General features: G+C 47.2%; 1 protein-coding gene across 3 annotated transcripts in view; it reads right to left on the reverse strand.

Annotated features, from left to right (window-relative positions):
- The window catches only part of Dock1 (dedicator of cytokinesis 1), a 561,057-nt gene that overhangs the window by 105,639 nt on the left and 439,435 nt on the right, over positions 1–15,983 (reverse strand). For all 3 annotated transcript variants that reach the window (XM_045145312.1, XM_045145301.1, XM_045145308.1), the window contains exons 30-31: positions 8,971–9,049; positions 3,074–3,174 (exon numbers count right to left, since the gene is read on the reverse strand). In XM_045145312.1, the coding sequence (XP_045001247.1) occupies positions 3,074–3,174; positions 8,971–9,049 (180 nt within the window). The remainder of the gene's footprint in view (positions 1–3,073; positions 3,175–8,970; positions 9,050–15,983) is intronic.

A 15,983-nucleotide genomic window follows, 5' to 3' on the forward strand; every position in this document is an offset into this window, starting at 1 on the left:
GCCAGAGGGAAGAAGGTGGGAAATAAGAGGAAGAAAGGGCAGAGGGAACACAGGAGGGCTGGATGGGCAGAGTGAGCATTTCTGTCCTAATGGGGAAGGAAGCAGGTAGGAGAAGAGGGGCCGGGATGGGACCCCTGGGATGAGTCCTTAGACACAGGCTGACAGGAGTGTCCTGCTTGTGCCGAGCTTCATGATGCTCCCCAGGACACAGTGTCACCCAATGCCTAATTAGTTTTGGCAACAGGAAGTTGGCACAGTGATTCTTATGACGTCTCTCCCCCTGGGCCTCCCTAATGCCTTACGTGTGTTTGTTCTGAGTAACTCGAGTCTTTTGAAATAATAATTCGCACAAGAGCAAAGTGATCACATTCTGTAAAACTGAGTAACAGCATCTGATGAGGTCACAGGCAAATGCACAGCCACACCAGAAAGTTCCGCCTACACTTTCACTTACTGCTCCAATAGTTCAGAAGCCAATGCCTGGCGATGTAGGGAAGTTTTTGTGAATATGATATCTTCTTACGGCTGTGAAACATGTTGACTTCTGCAGGAAAAATGACTAAATGAAAGAACTGGGCTTCTCCCACTGAGATGCCAGAGTACGTGGAGATCCCTCATGCATATGTCAGAGGCAGATCTACAAACCACTCCCTCTCCAGAACCAAAATCAGGTCCTGACCAGAGTGGCTCTTTTTGTCATGCAACACATTGTCCCACAGGAACACATACCCACACATGCAAAACAGGGCACACAGCAGGGTGAGTATGTAAACACACACACACACACACACACACACACACACACACACACACACGAGTTCTGCACACTCATGCCAATTGTTTGCACATGTACAGTCAGCTCTTCTTTGCTGTCTTTTACTCATACCTATAGAACCCCAATACTGTCAAATGTACAAGGGTTTGGCAGGCACATGAGGTCACGTGGGCATCTCAGCCTCCTGCATCAGAAGGGCAGATACCACTAAACACAAGGGGTTGAACAAGCAGATCAGATCCTAGGAAAGTCTTATTGTCCCGAGCTTTGCTAAGGTGGATCGGAGAGGCAACACAAAGGGGCCAGGGAGGGCCAGAGGTTGTCCACTGAGATGTGCCCTGCAGGAGCAGACGGGCCCTGCTGTAGTCGCCCAGGCCTATGAGCGGTAGGACCTGCCTCCACTTCTGACCCAAGGCTTTCGCTAAGACACAGGAACGCATGTCTGCCCCCTCCAAGTCTGCAATCCAGCATCCAGTCACGAGCTCAGACCACTCCATATTGGAGCTGGTGACAGGCTTCCTGCTCCTTCTCTCTTGTGGGCATCTCCAGGGGTGGAAAATGCAGGCACTTGGTAGCAAATGGGTTCCAAAGTGAGCCACTGCTGGGTTTGGATGCAAACGGCCCCCTTCAGTGTGCAAGGCCCACAGAAAGAGGGTGGAGGACAAGTGTGTGTGTGGGGGGGCACTTGTGCCTCAAGGATCCTTGTAAGCAGGCTGTGTGGTGCTAAAGGTGCGATGTTTCTAGAACAAGGACATCTGAATAAGGACAGCAACAGCTCCTCCAGCCATCCTCCCTTCCCATGGACCCTACGAATGTCACAAAGGGGGAGCTCTGTGTGAGGTCAGCCTCGGGGATGTGCAGGTGGGAAGAGTGTGTCTCTGGACACCAGGAGCCACAGTGAGCAGTGAAGACCGTGCAGGCTCTAAGAGGTGGCATGGTGACAGCGCTTACAGGTGGCACTACTCTGCCCCTGGGCTTGGCTTGGCAGGTGCATCTCCCTCAACTGAACAGTACCTGCTGTCTACATCCATGGCTCTGACGGTCACCCACTTGAGGGAGCCCAAAGGGGAGTTGGCTGAGCGTAAGCTGATGCACAAAGGCTCAGGTCAAAGGACTGAAGGACCTCAAAGCAGGATGAGTTCGAGGCTTGGGAGCTGAGCGCCTGGACCAGAGCTGCTGGGCACTTGCTGGGTGTGGCCACTGTGATGGAAGCCCAGGGGACTGCTTCATGCTCATCTGGAAAACCTGGAGCTGTGACCACAAGGGATGACTCTGACCTTTGATCTTCAATGTGAAACATGGCGCACTGCTTGGAGGATGGCTGGCACGTGATACATGCGCAGAAATTATTTGCAGAAACACATCACACCCTCAAGGGATAATGTACTTTCCATGTTCCCAGTAAGGAAGCCAGAAGCTGACAAAATATGATAAAGACAGAGCGGCTGACACCTGCCAAGGCTCCCTGTGGAGTCTCCAACCTCGGCGACCAGCAGGGCCTTGGCAAAGCCTGGGCGCTGTTTGAGTATTGCGGAGGGGTTACAGGTACCAGGACTCAGCAGTAAGGGTGCCATTTCTGAACCTCAACAGTACTTATGACAGAGGCTCCTAATGCAGTGGGAAGTCAGTGGCCGTGAGGCAGACAGAGGGGTGGGGAGGGAGAGAGAGAGAGGAAGGAGATAAGACCCAGGACACCCATACGTTGGAAGGGCATCTATGCAAACATCTTCCTGCTCTGAGACGACAGCGCTGAGCTTGACCAGCAAGGCCCCTGGCCCTCGGGGCTTTCTTCGAGCCTGGCTCACACTGACACAGGAAGATCCCATCCACTCAAGTGTCCTACCCAGAGGCAGACGGGGTCTTCCTCTGCCAAGGAAAAACACAGCCAGCCCCACTCGACTGTGAGCTGCTGCATCGGCCCGGCAACAGTGCCAACCGCTTGTACCAGAGCCCTCTTCTGCAGCAGCAGAACTGGAAAATTAAGTAATAAAGTCAACCACATGCATAGTGATATCAGAATGGTGTGCAGCAAAAGTCATTATCTCCAGAAAGTCAAATTCCATGTAGCGCTAACCGTCTCCAATTGCACCGACTTTGAACCTACCAGGACGAATCCTGCAATTTCAGATCTTGATTCATGGGTTACAAAGGCAACGCTGAATCCATGATTTAAAAGCACCCTTTCATTACGCCGTGATTACATCTCAATTTGTACCCAGTTGGCTTAGAGACGACATGAAAATTATGCTAATAGAGCTGAGGCGCCGTGCTCCGTGTCAGAGCTGGACGAGGACTTACTTGTTGAGGATCTTGGCTCTCTTAGCACTTGAAAAATTCTCCAGCTGCAGGGACTCTTGAGTGAGGAATGCAACAGCCAGGTGAAAGTAGTTGTTCCACAGCTGAAAACCAAGAGAGGAGACTCAAAGGTGAGGAGGAGGTGCCGACCATGAGCCTTCAGGAAGGATTTGGGATGACTTTCACCCCTCAATACATGCTTCAGGAAACAACACCCACAGATCTACAAGCCAGCCCCCATAGGGTGATTTGGGGCTGAGCGTGAGGCTCACTTCAGTGGCGATTCTACTCTGAGCTGTCTGGGGTTCAGCTCCCACACGGGTCACAGGAGAGCTCTGCGGGTATGCACCTCAGGTTTCTCAGAAGGGGCAAAGAATGGGCACACACATAAGTGGCAGGAAAGGTGTGGTGGTACTCAGCATATGCTAAGCACTTCCTGATGTTAGCTCTCATTAATGGGTTTTGGAACCCCTTTTGGGAGTAGATTTCCATAATGCACAGTTTTTATTATGCCAAAAATTATGCGCGTGCTAGAGAAGGAGGGAAAGCATGTACAAAGGTCAAACACTAATCTTGTGGATTTATGGTCTGAGTGCAGGCAAAAGACTTTTGTTAGATATTTGTGGATGCTGGTTCTCCCTTTTGCAAACCAGAGATGGCAATCAAACAAGATGGGTGCAAAGATTTACATGTATAAATAAAATGTTAGCATTGCAAGCGACTCTGTTTTTAGTTGCCTGCGAAAGATGTGGAAATTTAAGAGAATTCCCAGGCTTTACGAGTGTATGGGGCCCTTAATCAGGCCCTCCTTAGGAAAGAACTGTCCACAGTAGCACACTGGCGCCTCCCACAGCTACAGGTGCAGGCCCACGGGGGAGCCTGAAACTACGGGCAGCTCTGGAAGCTGACAGGTGAACCTACCCTCACAGGGCTGCTGCATATTCCCTCACTGCCCACAGAGCACTTGATCTTTTGGCCTCTTGGCTAATCAAAGAACTCTCCAGTCCATAAAATACAAGTTGTTCTTTTTCTCTTACTTTGGAAACAAACCCCTCTCTCCTATCTCCTTCCTGTAACTGGACTCTTAGCTGCATTCTGAGTATCTGCATGGTCCCAAGTCACATCTAAATAGATACTTCCTATAACTGGCACTATTTCTACTTTTTCCTCTCTTCTTTCCTTTCCATCCTTTATTTTTAAGAGATAGGGTCTCATGTAGCTCTGGATGACCTCAACTTACCACTTAGTCAAGGATGACTTTGTACCCTGGTCTTTCTGTCTCCATATCCTATGGGCTAAGGTTACAGGTGTGCATCACTATGCCCAAGTATATCTCATTCTTTAAAAAAAAAAAAACAAAAAAAAAACTACGGCAACAACACATCAATTCTCTCTCATTCTTCCTCCCTTCCTTTTTCTTTTCTTCTCTCCTCTTCTCCTTTTTCTTTCCTTTCCTTTCCATCTGTAATATTGGGGATTGAACTCAGGGCCATATGCATACTAATCATGTGCTTTACAACTGAACTACATACCTGCATCCCCAACCTTTTATTAATTTATTTTAGAGAGAGGGAGAAACAGATGCACACACACACACACACAGAAAGAGAAAATGGGCATGCCAAGACCTTCTGAAATTGCAAGGAAACTTCAGGCACATGAGCCACTTTGTGCATCCGGCTTCTTACTTGGGTGCTAGAGAATAGAACCCAGGCTATAATGTTTTGCAAGCAAGCACCTTTAACTTCTGAGTTATCTCCCCAGCACCCCTCTAGCTTTTATTTTTATTTTCAAGACTGGGTCTTGGTAAGTTGCACAACCTGGCCTTGAAATTCCATGTATACATGCAATTACTTGCTATCCTCGTACCTCAGCCTCCTGAGTAGCTAGGATTACAGACATGTACCATCATGCCAGAGAACGCTCTTCTTCTTTCCTCCTCCCCTCCTTTCCCTCCTCCCCTCTTTGTGTGATAGCTCTGGCTACGCAGGCTGACCTGGAACTTGCATCTTTTTGCCTCAGCCTCATGAGTCCTGGGATTACAGATGTGTATTGCCATGCCAAGCTAAATGCTTCCTTCATATTTTATCTGCTTATGAGAGGCAAAGAAGCAGATGACACACACACACACACACAGAGAGAGAGAGAGAGAGAGAGAGAGAGAGAGAAAGAGAGAGAGGGCCCGGGCCTCCAGCCATTGCAACTGAACTCCAGATGCATGTGCTACCTTGTGCATCTGGCTTATGTGGGTCCTGGGGAATTGAACCTAGGTCCTTTGGCTTTGCAGGCAAACACCTTAACCACTAAGCAATCTCTCCAGCACTGAATGCTTTTATTGAAATGACAGTTTCACTGGCTCTTTATTCTTTCTACTCGTTTATAGGACCATAATTATTACAGAGTCAGAAGCATCAGGGTCACATTCCTGCCATGGGGCAGAGCTCTGGACCTGAAGAGCACATGGCCTTCATCATGTTCTGTTTGGGACAAGCACATAGGAAACTGCAGTCATGGAACACAGTATAATGAGAGTGGCTCCCTAGGGAGGAGGGTCCCTGCCTGGAAGCACCCACCACCAGAGCACACAGGAATCCAGTCAGCAAGCCATCCACAAGGCTGAATAAAGGACATGAAAAGATCCAGAATGGGATGGGGAAGTACAAATAGCAAAATATGCCCTCAAGTTCTGTAACATTCTTGTTAAAATAGAAACATCATGTGTTTTTTGTTTTTTAAAAAAGGTCTGACTAGTTGATTTTAAACTTCACGTGGAAGAGGAAAGGCAGGATTTTGTAGTAGAAAGCTGCTAGAGAGAAGCCCTGACTGTTAGCCGGGTATAGGGTGTAGCAGGGAAGATGTGACGGAAACAGCATGCAAAATAGCATCAATGGCTATGGGTGTTTGCAGTTGCGCAAAGTGTGGCTTTTAGTCGTTGTGAGGGGACCTGAACTCTGAATTTACAAGAGCACAGCAACTTGCCCCCGATCCTGAAGCTACTTACAGAAATCCCAGACATAATAAGTGCAGGTGACTACAAGTATTGTCTGCACGCCAAGTAGCTTCGTGTACAACACGGAAGCAAAGCGGCTTTCCTGAGCAAGACAGGAATGGGAGTTTTGACCGCAGCAAAGTGAAGTGTTTTTATATGACGAGCTGAAATCCATGACTGGATTACATAAAGGACTTCAGTACAATGTCCAGCAGTAAAGAAAAGAGAGGGAATGACCAGACAGCTCACAGTGGAAATCTCCGTGGCTGGGAGGGCGAGCACTCCAACCTCACTGTTCAACAGGATGACGCTAAAACACGCAGAACGATGGTGTGAAAGAGCGTGGCGGTGAAAGGCCTTATAAAGTTGCTTTCCTCAAAAAAGAATGTGAGGATGCAAACTGTTAAAGTATTTTAGAAGGGCAATTTGCCCCTTCCTCCCTCCCTCCCTCCCTCCCTTCCTTCCTTCCTTCCTTCCTTCCTCCCTCCCTCCCTCCCTCCCTTCCTTCCTTCCTTCCTTCCTTCCTTCCTTCCTTCCTCCCCTTGCCCCTCTCTCTTTAGTCCCTCCCTTCCTCCTTTCCTGCCTTTTTTTTTTAAGTTTTGTTTGAGGCAGTGTCTCACTGTAGCCAAGGCTGACCTGGAACTCCCTCTGCAGCCCAGGTTGGCCTTGCGCTCACAGCACTCCTCCAATGAGCATCACCCTCCCAGGTGCTGTCACTGTTGCTATGAGCCACCATTCTCGGCTGCAGCCTACATTTTCTCACGGCACTGCCTGGCAGTCAGCCTGTTCGAGGGCAGTGTGTGCTCTGGGAAGCCTGTGAAAGCTCCTGGAAGCCAGGCTTGGGACAGTGAGAAACGAGAAGCCTGTAGCCATCAAGCTGGGCTGCTGAACCCGTGCTGACACATCCGTGCTGTGGGGTATGACAGGACTGTAGAACACACGGCATGAGGGAACACATGGTAAAGCGAAAAGAAAGCACGCAGCAGCCCACATAAATGTTCACAGTGTCAGGACGAGAACGGAGCCATCAGTTACAAGCTGGCCCTGCAGAGGGGGAATGAAAAGGGACGTTTCCTATGTAACCTGACATACTCATATACGCATAGATATTTTCCATTAGGATAGATCTGCATTTATGGCATATGGAAACAAGATTTAGGCAGAGAAAATGATAAAAAGTGAAAATTATTATTTTTTTGTTTTTTAAATATATTTTATTTATTTATTTGGGAGAAACAAAGAGGCAGTGAGAGAGACAGAGAGAAAGAAAGACAGAGTGGCAAGCCAGGGCTTCCAGCCACTGCAAATGAACTCCAGATGCATGTGCCCCCCTTGTGCATCTGGCTTACGTGGGTCTTAGAAATTTGAACCAGGATCCTTTGGCTTTTCAGGCAAATGCCTTAACCACTAAGCCATCTCTCCAGCCACCAAAAAGTGAAAATTATTTTTAAAGGGTAAGGCTGGCAAGTAGATCGGTTGGCAGGCGCTTTTCTTAGCATGCATGAAGTCCCAAGTTCAGTTCCCATGTGCACATAAAGCCACACACACATCTGTCATCCCCGCCTCTGAGAGGTCGAGGCAGAATGATGACAAGTTCAAGGCCACCCTTGGCTACTAGTGAGTTAGAGACCAGTCTGGGATACACGAGACTCTTTCTAAAAAACAGCAACATCTCTAGATATATTATTATATTGCAAAACATTGGTAAATTAGAAATTTAAAATCAAAAGGTTTAAAACAAATATGGACATAGATGTGGCAGAATGTGGCTAATAAAGTATCATCCGAGTTCTGCGTCTGCATCCTGTGTGTTCACTGAGCCTGGGAAACCTGCTGTCTCCACCCCAGACCTGGGCACTTCTACGCCTCACACCTTAGCCCTAGCTCTGCATTTCCTATAGGCAGTGCAATAGGAGAGTTCAAGGGTGCCTAAGTTTGCTATCTGGTGAAGTATTTGGATTATTCATCAAGTGAAAAAACGTATTCTCAGGGTCCTTCTTACTGACTCATATCCCCAGGGAACAAACATACAGTTTCCATGTAGACACTTTTATTGTTCGTTTGTTTTGTTTTTTGAGGTAGGGTCTCACTCTGGCCCAGGCTGATCTGGAATTCACTATGTAGTCTTAGGGTGGCCTTGAACTCATGGTGATCCTCTTACCTCTGCCTCCGGAGTGCTGGGATTAAAGGCGTGTGCCACCACGCCCAGCAACAGACGCTTTTTAATTAAAAATTTCTAAGCTTTGTAAAATATCCTACCCTGAGAACAAACATACTGTTTCCATGTGGATGATCTTAAATTTTTTCTAAGCTTTGTAAACTATCCAGGGCATGATGGAGTCAATAGTCACAAATCCCAGATGCACACAATAAAAAAGCATGCCAGCTAAAAGCAATCCTTATGGTACTCCTGCGAGTGCACACAACACACAGAGAGACAAGGACTTTGTGAAACCACTGGGCCTGTTGATGAGAACCCTGGGGATGCTATAGGTACCTCAGAGCCAGAAGAGAGACTGGGGGCAGGGGAAGGGGCTTTTAGAAACTTTCAAAGCAAGTTGAGCTCCGTGAAGCACACTTGCGTCTCCTCCACCGAGCCCTGTCTTAGGATGGTTAATACAATGTCGGCAGCCACACACTTTGGAACGCTGGGGCCTCGCTGCTGTCAAAAGATTCAGGGCTTTCCCTAGGAAACAACTCCATCTCCCAACTTGATAGACGGAGCAAGTGCCCAGGAGGCATCCTTTGCACTCCTTGGCGTCCAGTGGCATGCTATAGATTCTGTTTGCACACCTGAGATGGGAGACCAGCTAGGTTGAAAGGTTAGAAATACAATGACTGCCACAGGCCAGACCAGCCATTTGCCTTACAGCTCTTCCCGCTCAGAGGCCACGTCTACCCCTTCTCTTACCTGTAACTCAAAGTTGGCTTGATCCAGAAATTTCTTGTTCAGCATATCTGCATACTGATTAATTGCTCGCAGGAAGACTCTGAAAGATCAAGAGAAAATTACACAGTGACGTGCTTGGGCTCTGGCACCGTTGCGGGTCTGGCATTTCAAGTAGACAGGATCCCAGACTGCCTGGAAAGTGAAGTCTCCAAGTCTTCAAATCCTGAGCAAAGTTGGGGGTTTCTGCCAATGAAGGCTCTCAGAATTCTATGCAGATGTTCTCCGAATTAATCAAGGAAATTAGCACGTGCACAAAGAAGAAAATAGGCCTAAGTAACAGCTTGTGAAAGTAACATTTTTGAAGTATCTCTTAAAAAGTCTAAATTTTAAAGAAAGAAGGTACAAATGAAATCCCTTCCTGAAGTTGTCATGCTTTCTGCTTATTTCTTGTTTATCTTCATTTAGTTCACACTTTTTTGGAGGTTCCATGTCCTTTGAAGTTTCCACTAACTTACCCTTGTTTTCAACCAGATTATAAGTGTTTCATTAACTTAGTCAATATTTTCTCAGTGTTATAAATATATTTTTATTACTTTCCTTAAAAAAATTCCCATGGAAAGGAGAGGGTTGCAGGATAAGACTATGATCATGGGATGTTGTCTATATTTGTGAAGTTTGTCGATAAAAGTTAAAAAAAATTGAAGTGAGAATTTTAACACATGAACAGATGTAATTGATGGTCTTCCCATCTCATTATCCTCTTTGCTCCTTCCTTCCCTACCTATCATCTGCTGAGGACCCTCCTCTTTGCTCCTTCCTTCCCTACCTATCATCTGCTGAGGACCCTCCTCTTTGCTCCTTCCTTCCCTACCTATCATCTGCTGAGGACCCTCCTCTTTCCAGGTGTTCTTGGCACTCAAGCCACAGGGCTCCAGCTCGTGTGGCTCTGTGTGGTGTTACCACACTGGGAAGTATGGCTCACCTCAGTGACATGTACGTGTCATGTACTAATTTTGATAGCTGTTCACTTGTGAAAAGAAAATTAAAAAGGCTTTACTAAAAACGAAAGTGATCCTATAAGAATTTTAGCCAGGACTGTAATTCTTTGATTCATTAACAATATAAAATTTCAAGCACATTTCTTAATACCTTGGCTTTTGCTTTTCTTACATGAGACACACAATATAGACAGTTACAAAGGGATCCAGAGCCTGTTTAGTCAGTAGACTTGTTTTATAGTCCCTGAAAGAGTTGACAACAATGCAGCTTAGTCCTGCCGCTTCGTTAAGGGGCAGGCCTTCTCCCTTTGCACAAAGGAGGGTGTAAGCAGAATCAGCGGTAGGTCACAGATACGAACTTAATTACTTTCCTCAATTTAGCCAGCAGGAAGGCTCACGTGTGGGGAATCTAGGATTCTTGCTCAGAACTGTTGCTCTCTGAGAATACCGTCCTTAGCTAAGCACACCTGCAGAGTCTCCCTGTGCCCTGCGTCCTGTCATCGCGGTGAGTCTGGGGGAGGGAGGAAGGGGTCTCCACCTGGGCCTTCCAGAGTTCTCTAGTAGCATCTGCCATGACTCTTCTCACCCTCTTCCACGCAGCTCTAAAGAAGGGGATCTGAGGCCTCCTTTCTTCAGAAAGCCAGTTAGCTAGATGCAGGACCCGCGAGGTATATGCCACAAAGCTCCGCAGTCAGCGGAGACACTGCAGACAGCTTCCTTAGAGCTCTCATGGGAGCGCGGGCACCTTCCGGTGTCTGTTAATGTGGCGCACCACGACCACTGTCTCGTCTTCCAGGTCAGAGCCCACACGAGGCAGCAACGCCTACCAGCCAGCTTTCATAAGTCTAGGATGCCAGTTCCTTTTGAGAGCTAGCCCTTGTCGCTGAACGTTTTAGGAACTAAGTCCTTTGACTTATTTCCTAAAGCAGAATGCTGGGTGTGCGCATCTGGGTCAACTACCTTAGGACCCAGGACAAGTCTCACAGGACTGGGTGAGGCCAGGCTCTACTATGTATGTGGGAGGCCTGGCAACTCTGGCCAGCTCTCCAGTCTTGGGCCGGGGTCAGCCAGGCTACACTCAGCCTTCAAGGATGGAGCGCGTAATGCTAACGAGCAGGTGAGCTCGTTAGCCATCTCAGCCCTCAGCATCATGTTCGGATAACTTCTGGGGATTGCGTGGCAGTACCCCTGCCTCCACTGCCAACAATGTCCTGTTAGCTGTCCTAGGCATGGGCTTGTGGGAAAACGCAAGAAACCAGCACTTCTGATCATTACAGTCCTGTTATCCCTGGCTTGGGCTGGTATAAAATTTAGGAACCCTGACTTATGATCATAAGTTTTTTTCTTTAATTTTTTCCCCTAAAGCTTTAGCACCAGAATGTTCCCTAGAGTAGCCTTTGGTCCTAAAGAGCTTTAAGGCACAGTCTCCAGCTTGCTACGGCAATCATGGCAAGTTTACAAGGACATGCAATACTACTGCAGGGTAATTATTTTGCCTTCAGATAGCACCCAAACAGTTGCAATATGCTACTACTAATTAAGCTCTGGAACAATTTCAACTAGCTAAATAAAGGTATTTCTCAAAATGTCTTTTTCTTTTATAAAAATGACAGGCTGAAATGATATGGAGGCTGAACAAAATCTTTCTAATGAACTGTCAGCTGCAAAAAGAGCAGCACTGAGAGATTCCAGAATTTAGATTCCATATAAGTTTTTTAAAAAAGCCAGACCAAAAAAAACCCCACAACAACAAATAACAGAATGCAGTTTCATGAGGAAAACTAGGGGAATGATCAAATAAAAACCATAAACAATGGCATAAACACAGATCACACGGACGGGCTCAGTGCGTCGGGTGGAGCCACTGACACAGACCCATTTGGGGACATGTGTAGCCAGCACACTCACAGTGGTGGGAGGAAAACGCAGCTCCATTCTGAAGGCAAGCAAGCTGGCTAACTAGGTAAAAAGAAACACAAGCAGAGACTATTTTAGCAGGCAGTGTAATTCATAATCTATTCCTAATATATCTCAAAGTAAGAAAATCCCATTAGAAGCATTGGTGTAACAGCTGCTTTTGGTCACAGAGAGGTACAAAAAGGATCATAAGCTAAGCCATATGACTGGAAAGATGCAAGATGCCTTATGCCTTGCCAGTCTTCAAACAAGGGTTTTCTGCCACTGGACCCCACACAGTGAGATCTCAGTTGGTTTGGGAGGAGGTGACTGTATTTGGCCTTCAGAGCCAGCTCATCCATCAGTCCGTCTGTACGTCCACCTACATCCCCACCAAACTATCTATTCACTCACCAGCCATCCTTCCATCTGCTCACCCACCCTTTCTTCTCTCAAGTCCAACAAGTATTTAGTTTCTCCTGCATTTTAAATAGACTTTCCATGGTGGGATTTAGCTCTTTTTAGGTAGGTTCTTGTTACCAAATTCCTTATTAGTTATTTGGCTCTATGGTTAAACACTACTTCTCCTTTTCTTCTTGGTCTCCAGGGCTTATCGCTTGTACCTCTTTCTCTCGGGTGTTTGCCCCTTGATGGCAAGAATCCTGCTTTTTCCTTATCTGGATTCCCCAATGCATGTAAGCAGATCTTCTGCACCGTGCATGTCCTGAAATGCTCTTCTCCAAGGAACTAAACTTGAAATTGCGCCCATGTGAATATTCCCCCAGCCCAGAGAGAACAAGTCCCCAGCTTGCTCCACGATGCAGGCGCTGAGGCTACAGCCAAGGCAAGAGCGTGCGAAAGATGCTTTTAAGGCAGAGGGACTAGAGAGAGAGAGAAAGAGAAAGAAAGAGAGATTGAGGCATCAGAGCATGGGAGCCTTGCGCCTCCTCCTTCTAAAGAGCCAGCGACCCCAGGGGAAGCCTCCAGTCACGCTGTGGACAGAACCAGCCACACCTTCCTGGAAAACGAGGTGACTTCTCAAACACAGTGCTAAAGGGGTGAGAGCTCAGGCTTCCCGGCTGCTCTCCCACATGGTTAACTCATTTAGAGAAAGGGTAAGGCTGCGTTTACCAGGGTTCTTTTCAATCATTTCTAATCTAGGGAAGGATTTAGTTGTAATCTAAAACTTTAGAACATAAAACCCTATACACAGATAAATAATGCAGGGAATCAGAGGCAAATTATGTCATCCTAAAAAGATTTTAAAAATGTCATCAAACCCAGAGGCTGGAAATTTCATTTCGAAAGGCTGGATGCAAAGAGAGGAATCTGCCCGTATTTGCTGACCTCGTCCTGACCCCAGGAAGTCAGAGGAGCATCTTCACTGAGCTTGTCAGAGCACTATCCACTTCTTAAAACCGCAGCCAATGGGAAACAGAGATAAATCATTCCTAAACTCATATAATTGAACTAATTAAACAAGCCAGGTTTCTGTAGCTACCTTCTCTTCTACCCTGGACCATCAACACTAGCGAGTACCCAGTAGAAACAATATTCAGTCACATCCTGTTAGTCTCCACTGAGTTTAACTGTAGTTGACGCATGCATACTCTTGTACGGTTAATGTCTTAATCCAATTGTATCTTTATCTGCTAATCAATTACGTCTGTCCATTCAAACACTTAGCTTTGTATCTTCAGAAAGTGTTACAAAAGAGACTACAAAGGTCCTACAAAGAGGATGTGATGAGATAGATACGTCATTTAGCTTGAGTTTTATATATATATATATGCTGTACATCACATTATACACATCATTATTGCCAACTCAAAATTAAGTACAGGGGCTGGGGAGCTATCTCAGTGGGGAGAGTGCATGTCACACAAGCATGAGGCCCTGGGTTCAGACCCCCTGTACCTACGTAAACCCCAGGTCAGGTGGTACACACCTGGAAACCCAACGCAGTGCTGGAGAAACGAAGCCAGCATACCTGGTTCACTGGCCAGCTAGTCCCGCTGAATCAGTGAGCTCCAGGTCCAGTCAGAACCCCACAGTGAGACCCTGGCTCAAAACAACAGCAGAGGATCAGGGATGCTTCTGCTCCTGAAAGATGGCAGGTTGGGATACAATGTGTGGAGCTTGCAGCAATCAAAGTGACAGAGCCCTAAATAATTATGTGTTAAGTGAGACGAAGGGAACTTAACAAGTGGAAAGTCATCAGAAACCAATTTGACTGTTACAAGCTCCTGGCACAATCACAGGCTCTAAACTGACGATTAGGACAGAGCCTGGGGCATTTCTAGCATTTCTGTTACTCAGTGTTTGCTGCCAGTAAAATTCAAGATGAGGTGCCTCCTTGCCAAAGGAGGAAATATGGAGAAAGGCACCGAGCTGCCAGCGAATGCAAAGCTCGCCTGCTCATACTGTGAAGCCAAGAATTGTTTCTCAACTCCTTCCCAAACTTACTTACTTGAAGTTACATAATTCGATTGTACAGTTCAGTACCAGGGCATTCGAATACTTCTGCCATTAAAACAAGTCGCTTTGGGGAAAAAGAAAATATGTCCTTTATTGAAATGTTGTGCTCAGAATGGGAAAAAAAAAAAAAGAGGGAAACAAATTAAAAGAGACAGATTTCATCCCTGCAGAACTGAGGGGCGGAGCAGTGGCTGGGAATTTGCCTCCAAAGGGCTTCCTTCCTTCATTCAGAACGTGGGCAAGGAAAGAGATGCAGAGGGTGCCACTTCAAGTACCCCGGAAGGGGAGATAATGACTGCTTTACCTCTTCTGCTTCCGGACCCACACTGACCACTCAGGGTCAGCAGCTTCCTCCAGCTCCAGCATGAAGAGGGAATATCAGGTACCTAGCAGGTGCTTTCTGGGGAGAGCCCTAGGACTGTGCAATACTGCATCGGAACCAGGGAACTGGGGACACTGCCTCAGGAATCTAGGGTTTAAGGCGGGAAGACCAATGTCTCTAGAGGCCAGATTATACAACACCAAGAATGTAGGGTGGAGTCTGGATATATCTGTGGGTGGGCAGTGTGGGGTTCCAGGACATTAAAGCCAGGAAGGGCCACTTGTAGTTGGAAGCCCTGAAGCCAAGACTTAATCACAACGATGGCCCACCTGCATAGCTCCAGTTGCAGTTTTCCAAGATTTCCTCATTTCTATTTCAAGTCAATAAAGATTTAAACATACATCAAGCTCTTAACTAAAACCCCAATTGCCCCGAGCCTTTCAGTGGAAGTGGGTTGTGCTGAGCTGCTAACAGGAATTAAACAAGTTCCTGGCAGGGCCTGCTTCAGGCCCAGGTGTGTGGACCTACCCAAGTGGGAGGTCCCCAAGGGGGTTGACGGATGAGTCTCCATTTCTGGTCCTGCAAGATCTCACAGCAGAGTGGCATGGTACTGCTGGATGGGGAGGCGCCATTCTGAGCGGCCGGACCCCACTCCGATCTCCTAGCTCCTCCTGTGCCCGGCACCTCTTTTTCCTACAGCTGTGCTGTTTGTTCAGGGGACACGGATGCTCCAGGAGCTGCTGTTGTCACATGAAGCATGTCATTAATGCTCACAAGCCTTGTGGGACTGAATTCATCTGATACCTTACACACGAGGGAAGTGAAGCTCAGGGGGGCACCATGTTCCCAAAAGGGAAGGCCTGATATTTCAGTTTCTTTCTCATTGCTGGAACAAAAGCAACATATGGAGGAAAAGGGATGAATATGGCTTACAGTGGCCAAAGGCAGAATCGATCACAGCAGCAAGCTATGGCAGGACAGAGAAAGGGCGGAGCCACTCACACCGCGTCTGCAGTTAGGCAGCAGAGGGTTTACTGGAAGTTGGGCTGGACCAAAAAACTGTAATGTCCACTCCTTCCACGGCTCCACTTCCTAAACACTCCACCACCTTCCCAAACGTACCGTCAGCTGAGGACCAAATATTCAAACTCATGAACCTACGTGGGACGTGTCACATTCAAACCCGACGCCTCATCTGAGATGAGCTCCTGTCACACCTCATGCTGCTTTCCTTAGGGCCCCTGTCCATGTGGCTGGCAGCACCCAAGCCAATGTTTTGGTTTCACAGCACAGGCCTTCACAGACCCTTCATGGAAGGATCACTTCCAACAGAAACTGAT

Source organism: Jaculus jaculus, chromosome 1, assembly GCF_020740685.1.
Source record: "Jaculus jaculus isolate mJacJac1 chromosome 1, mJacJac1.mat.Y.cur, whole genome shotgun sequence".
NCBI classification, from domain to species: Eukaryota; Metazoa; Chordata; class Mammalia; order Rodentia; family Dipodidae; genus Jaculus; species Jaculus jaculus.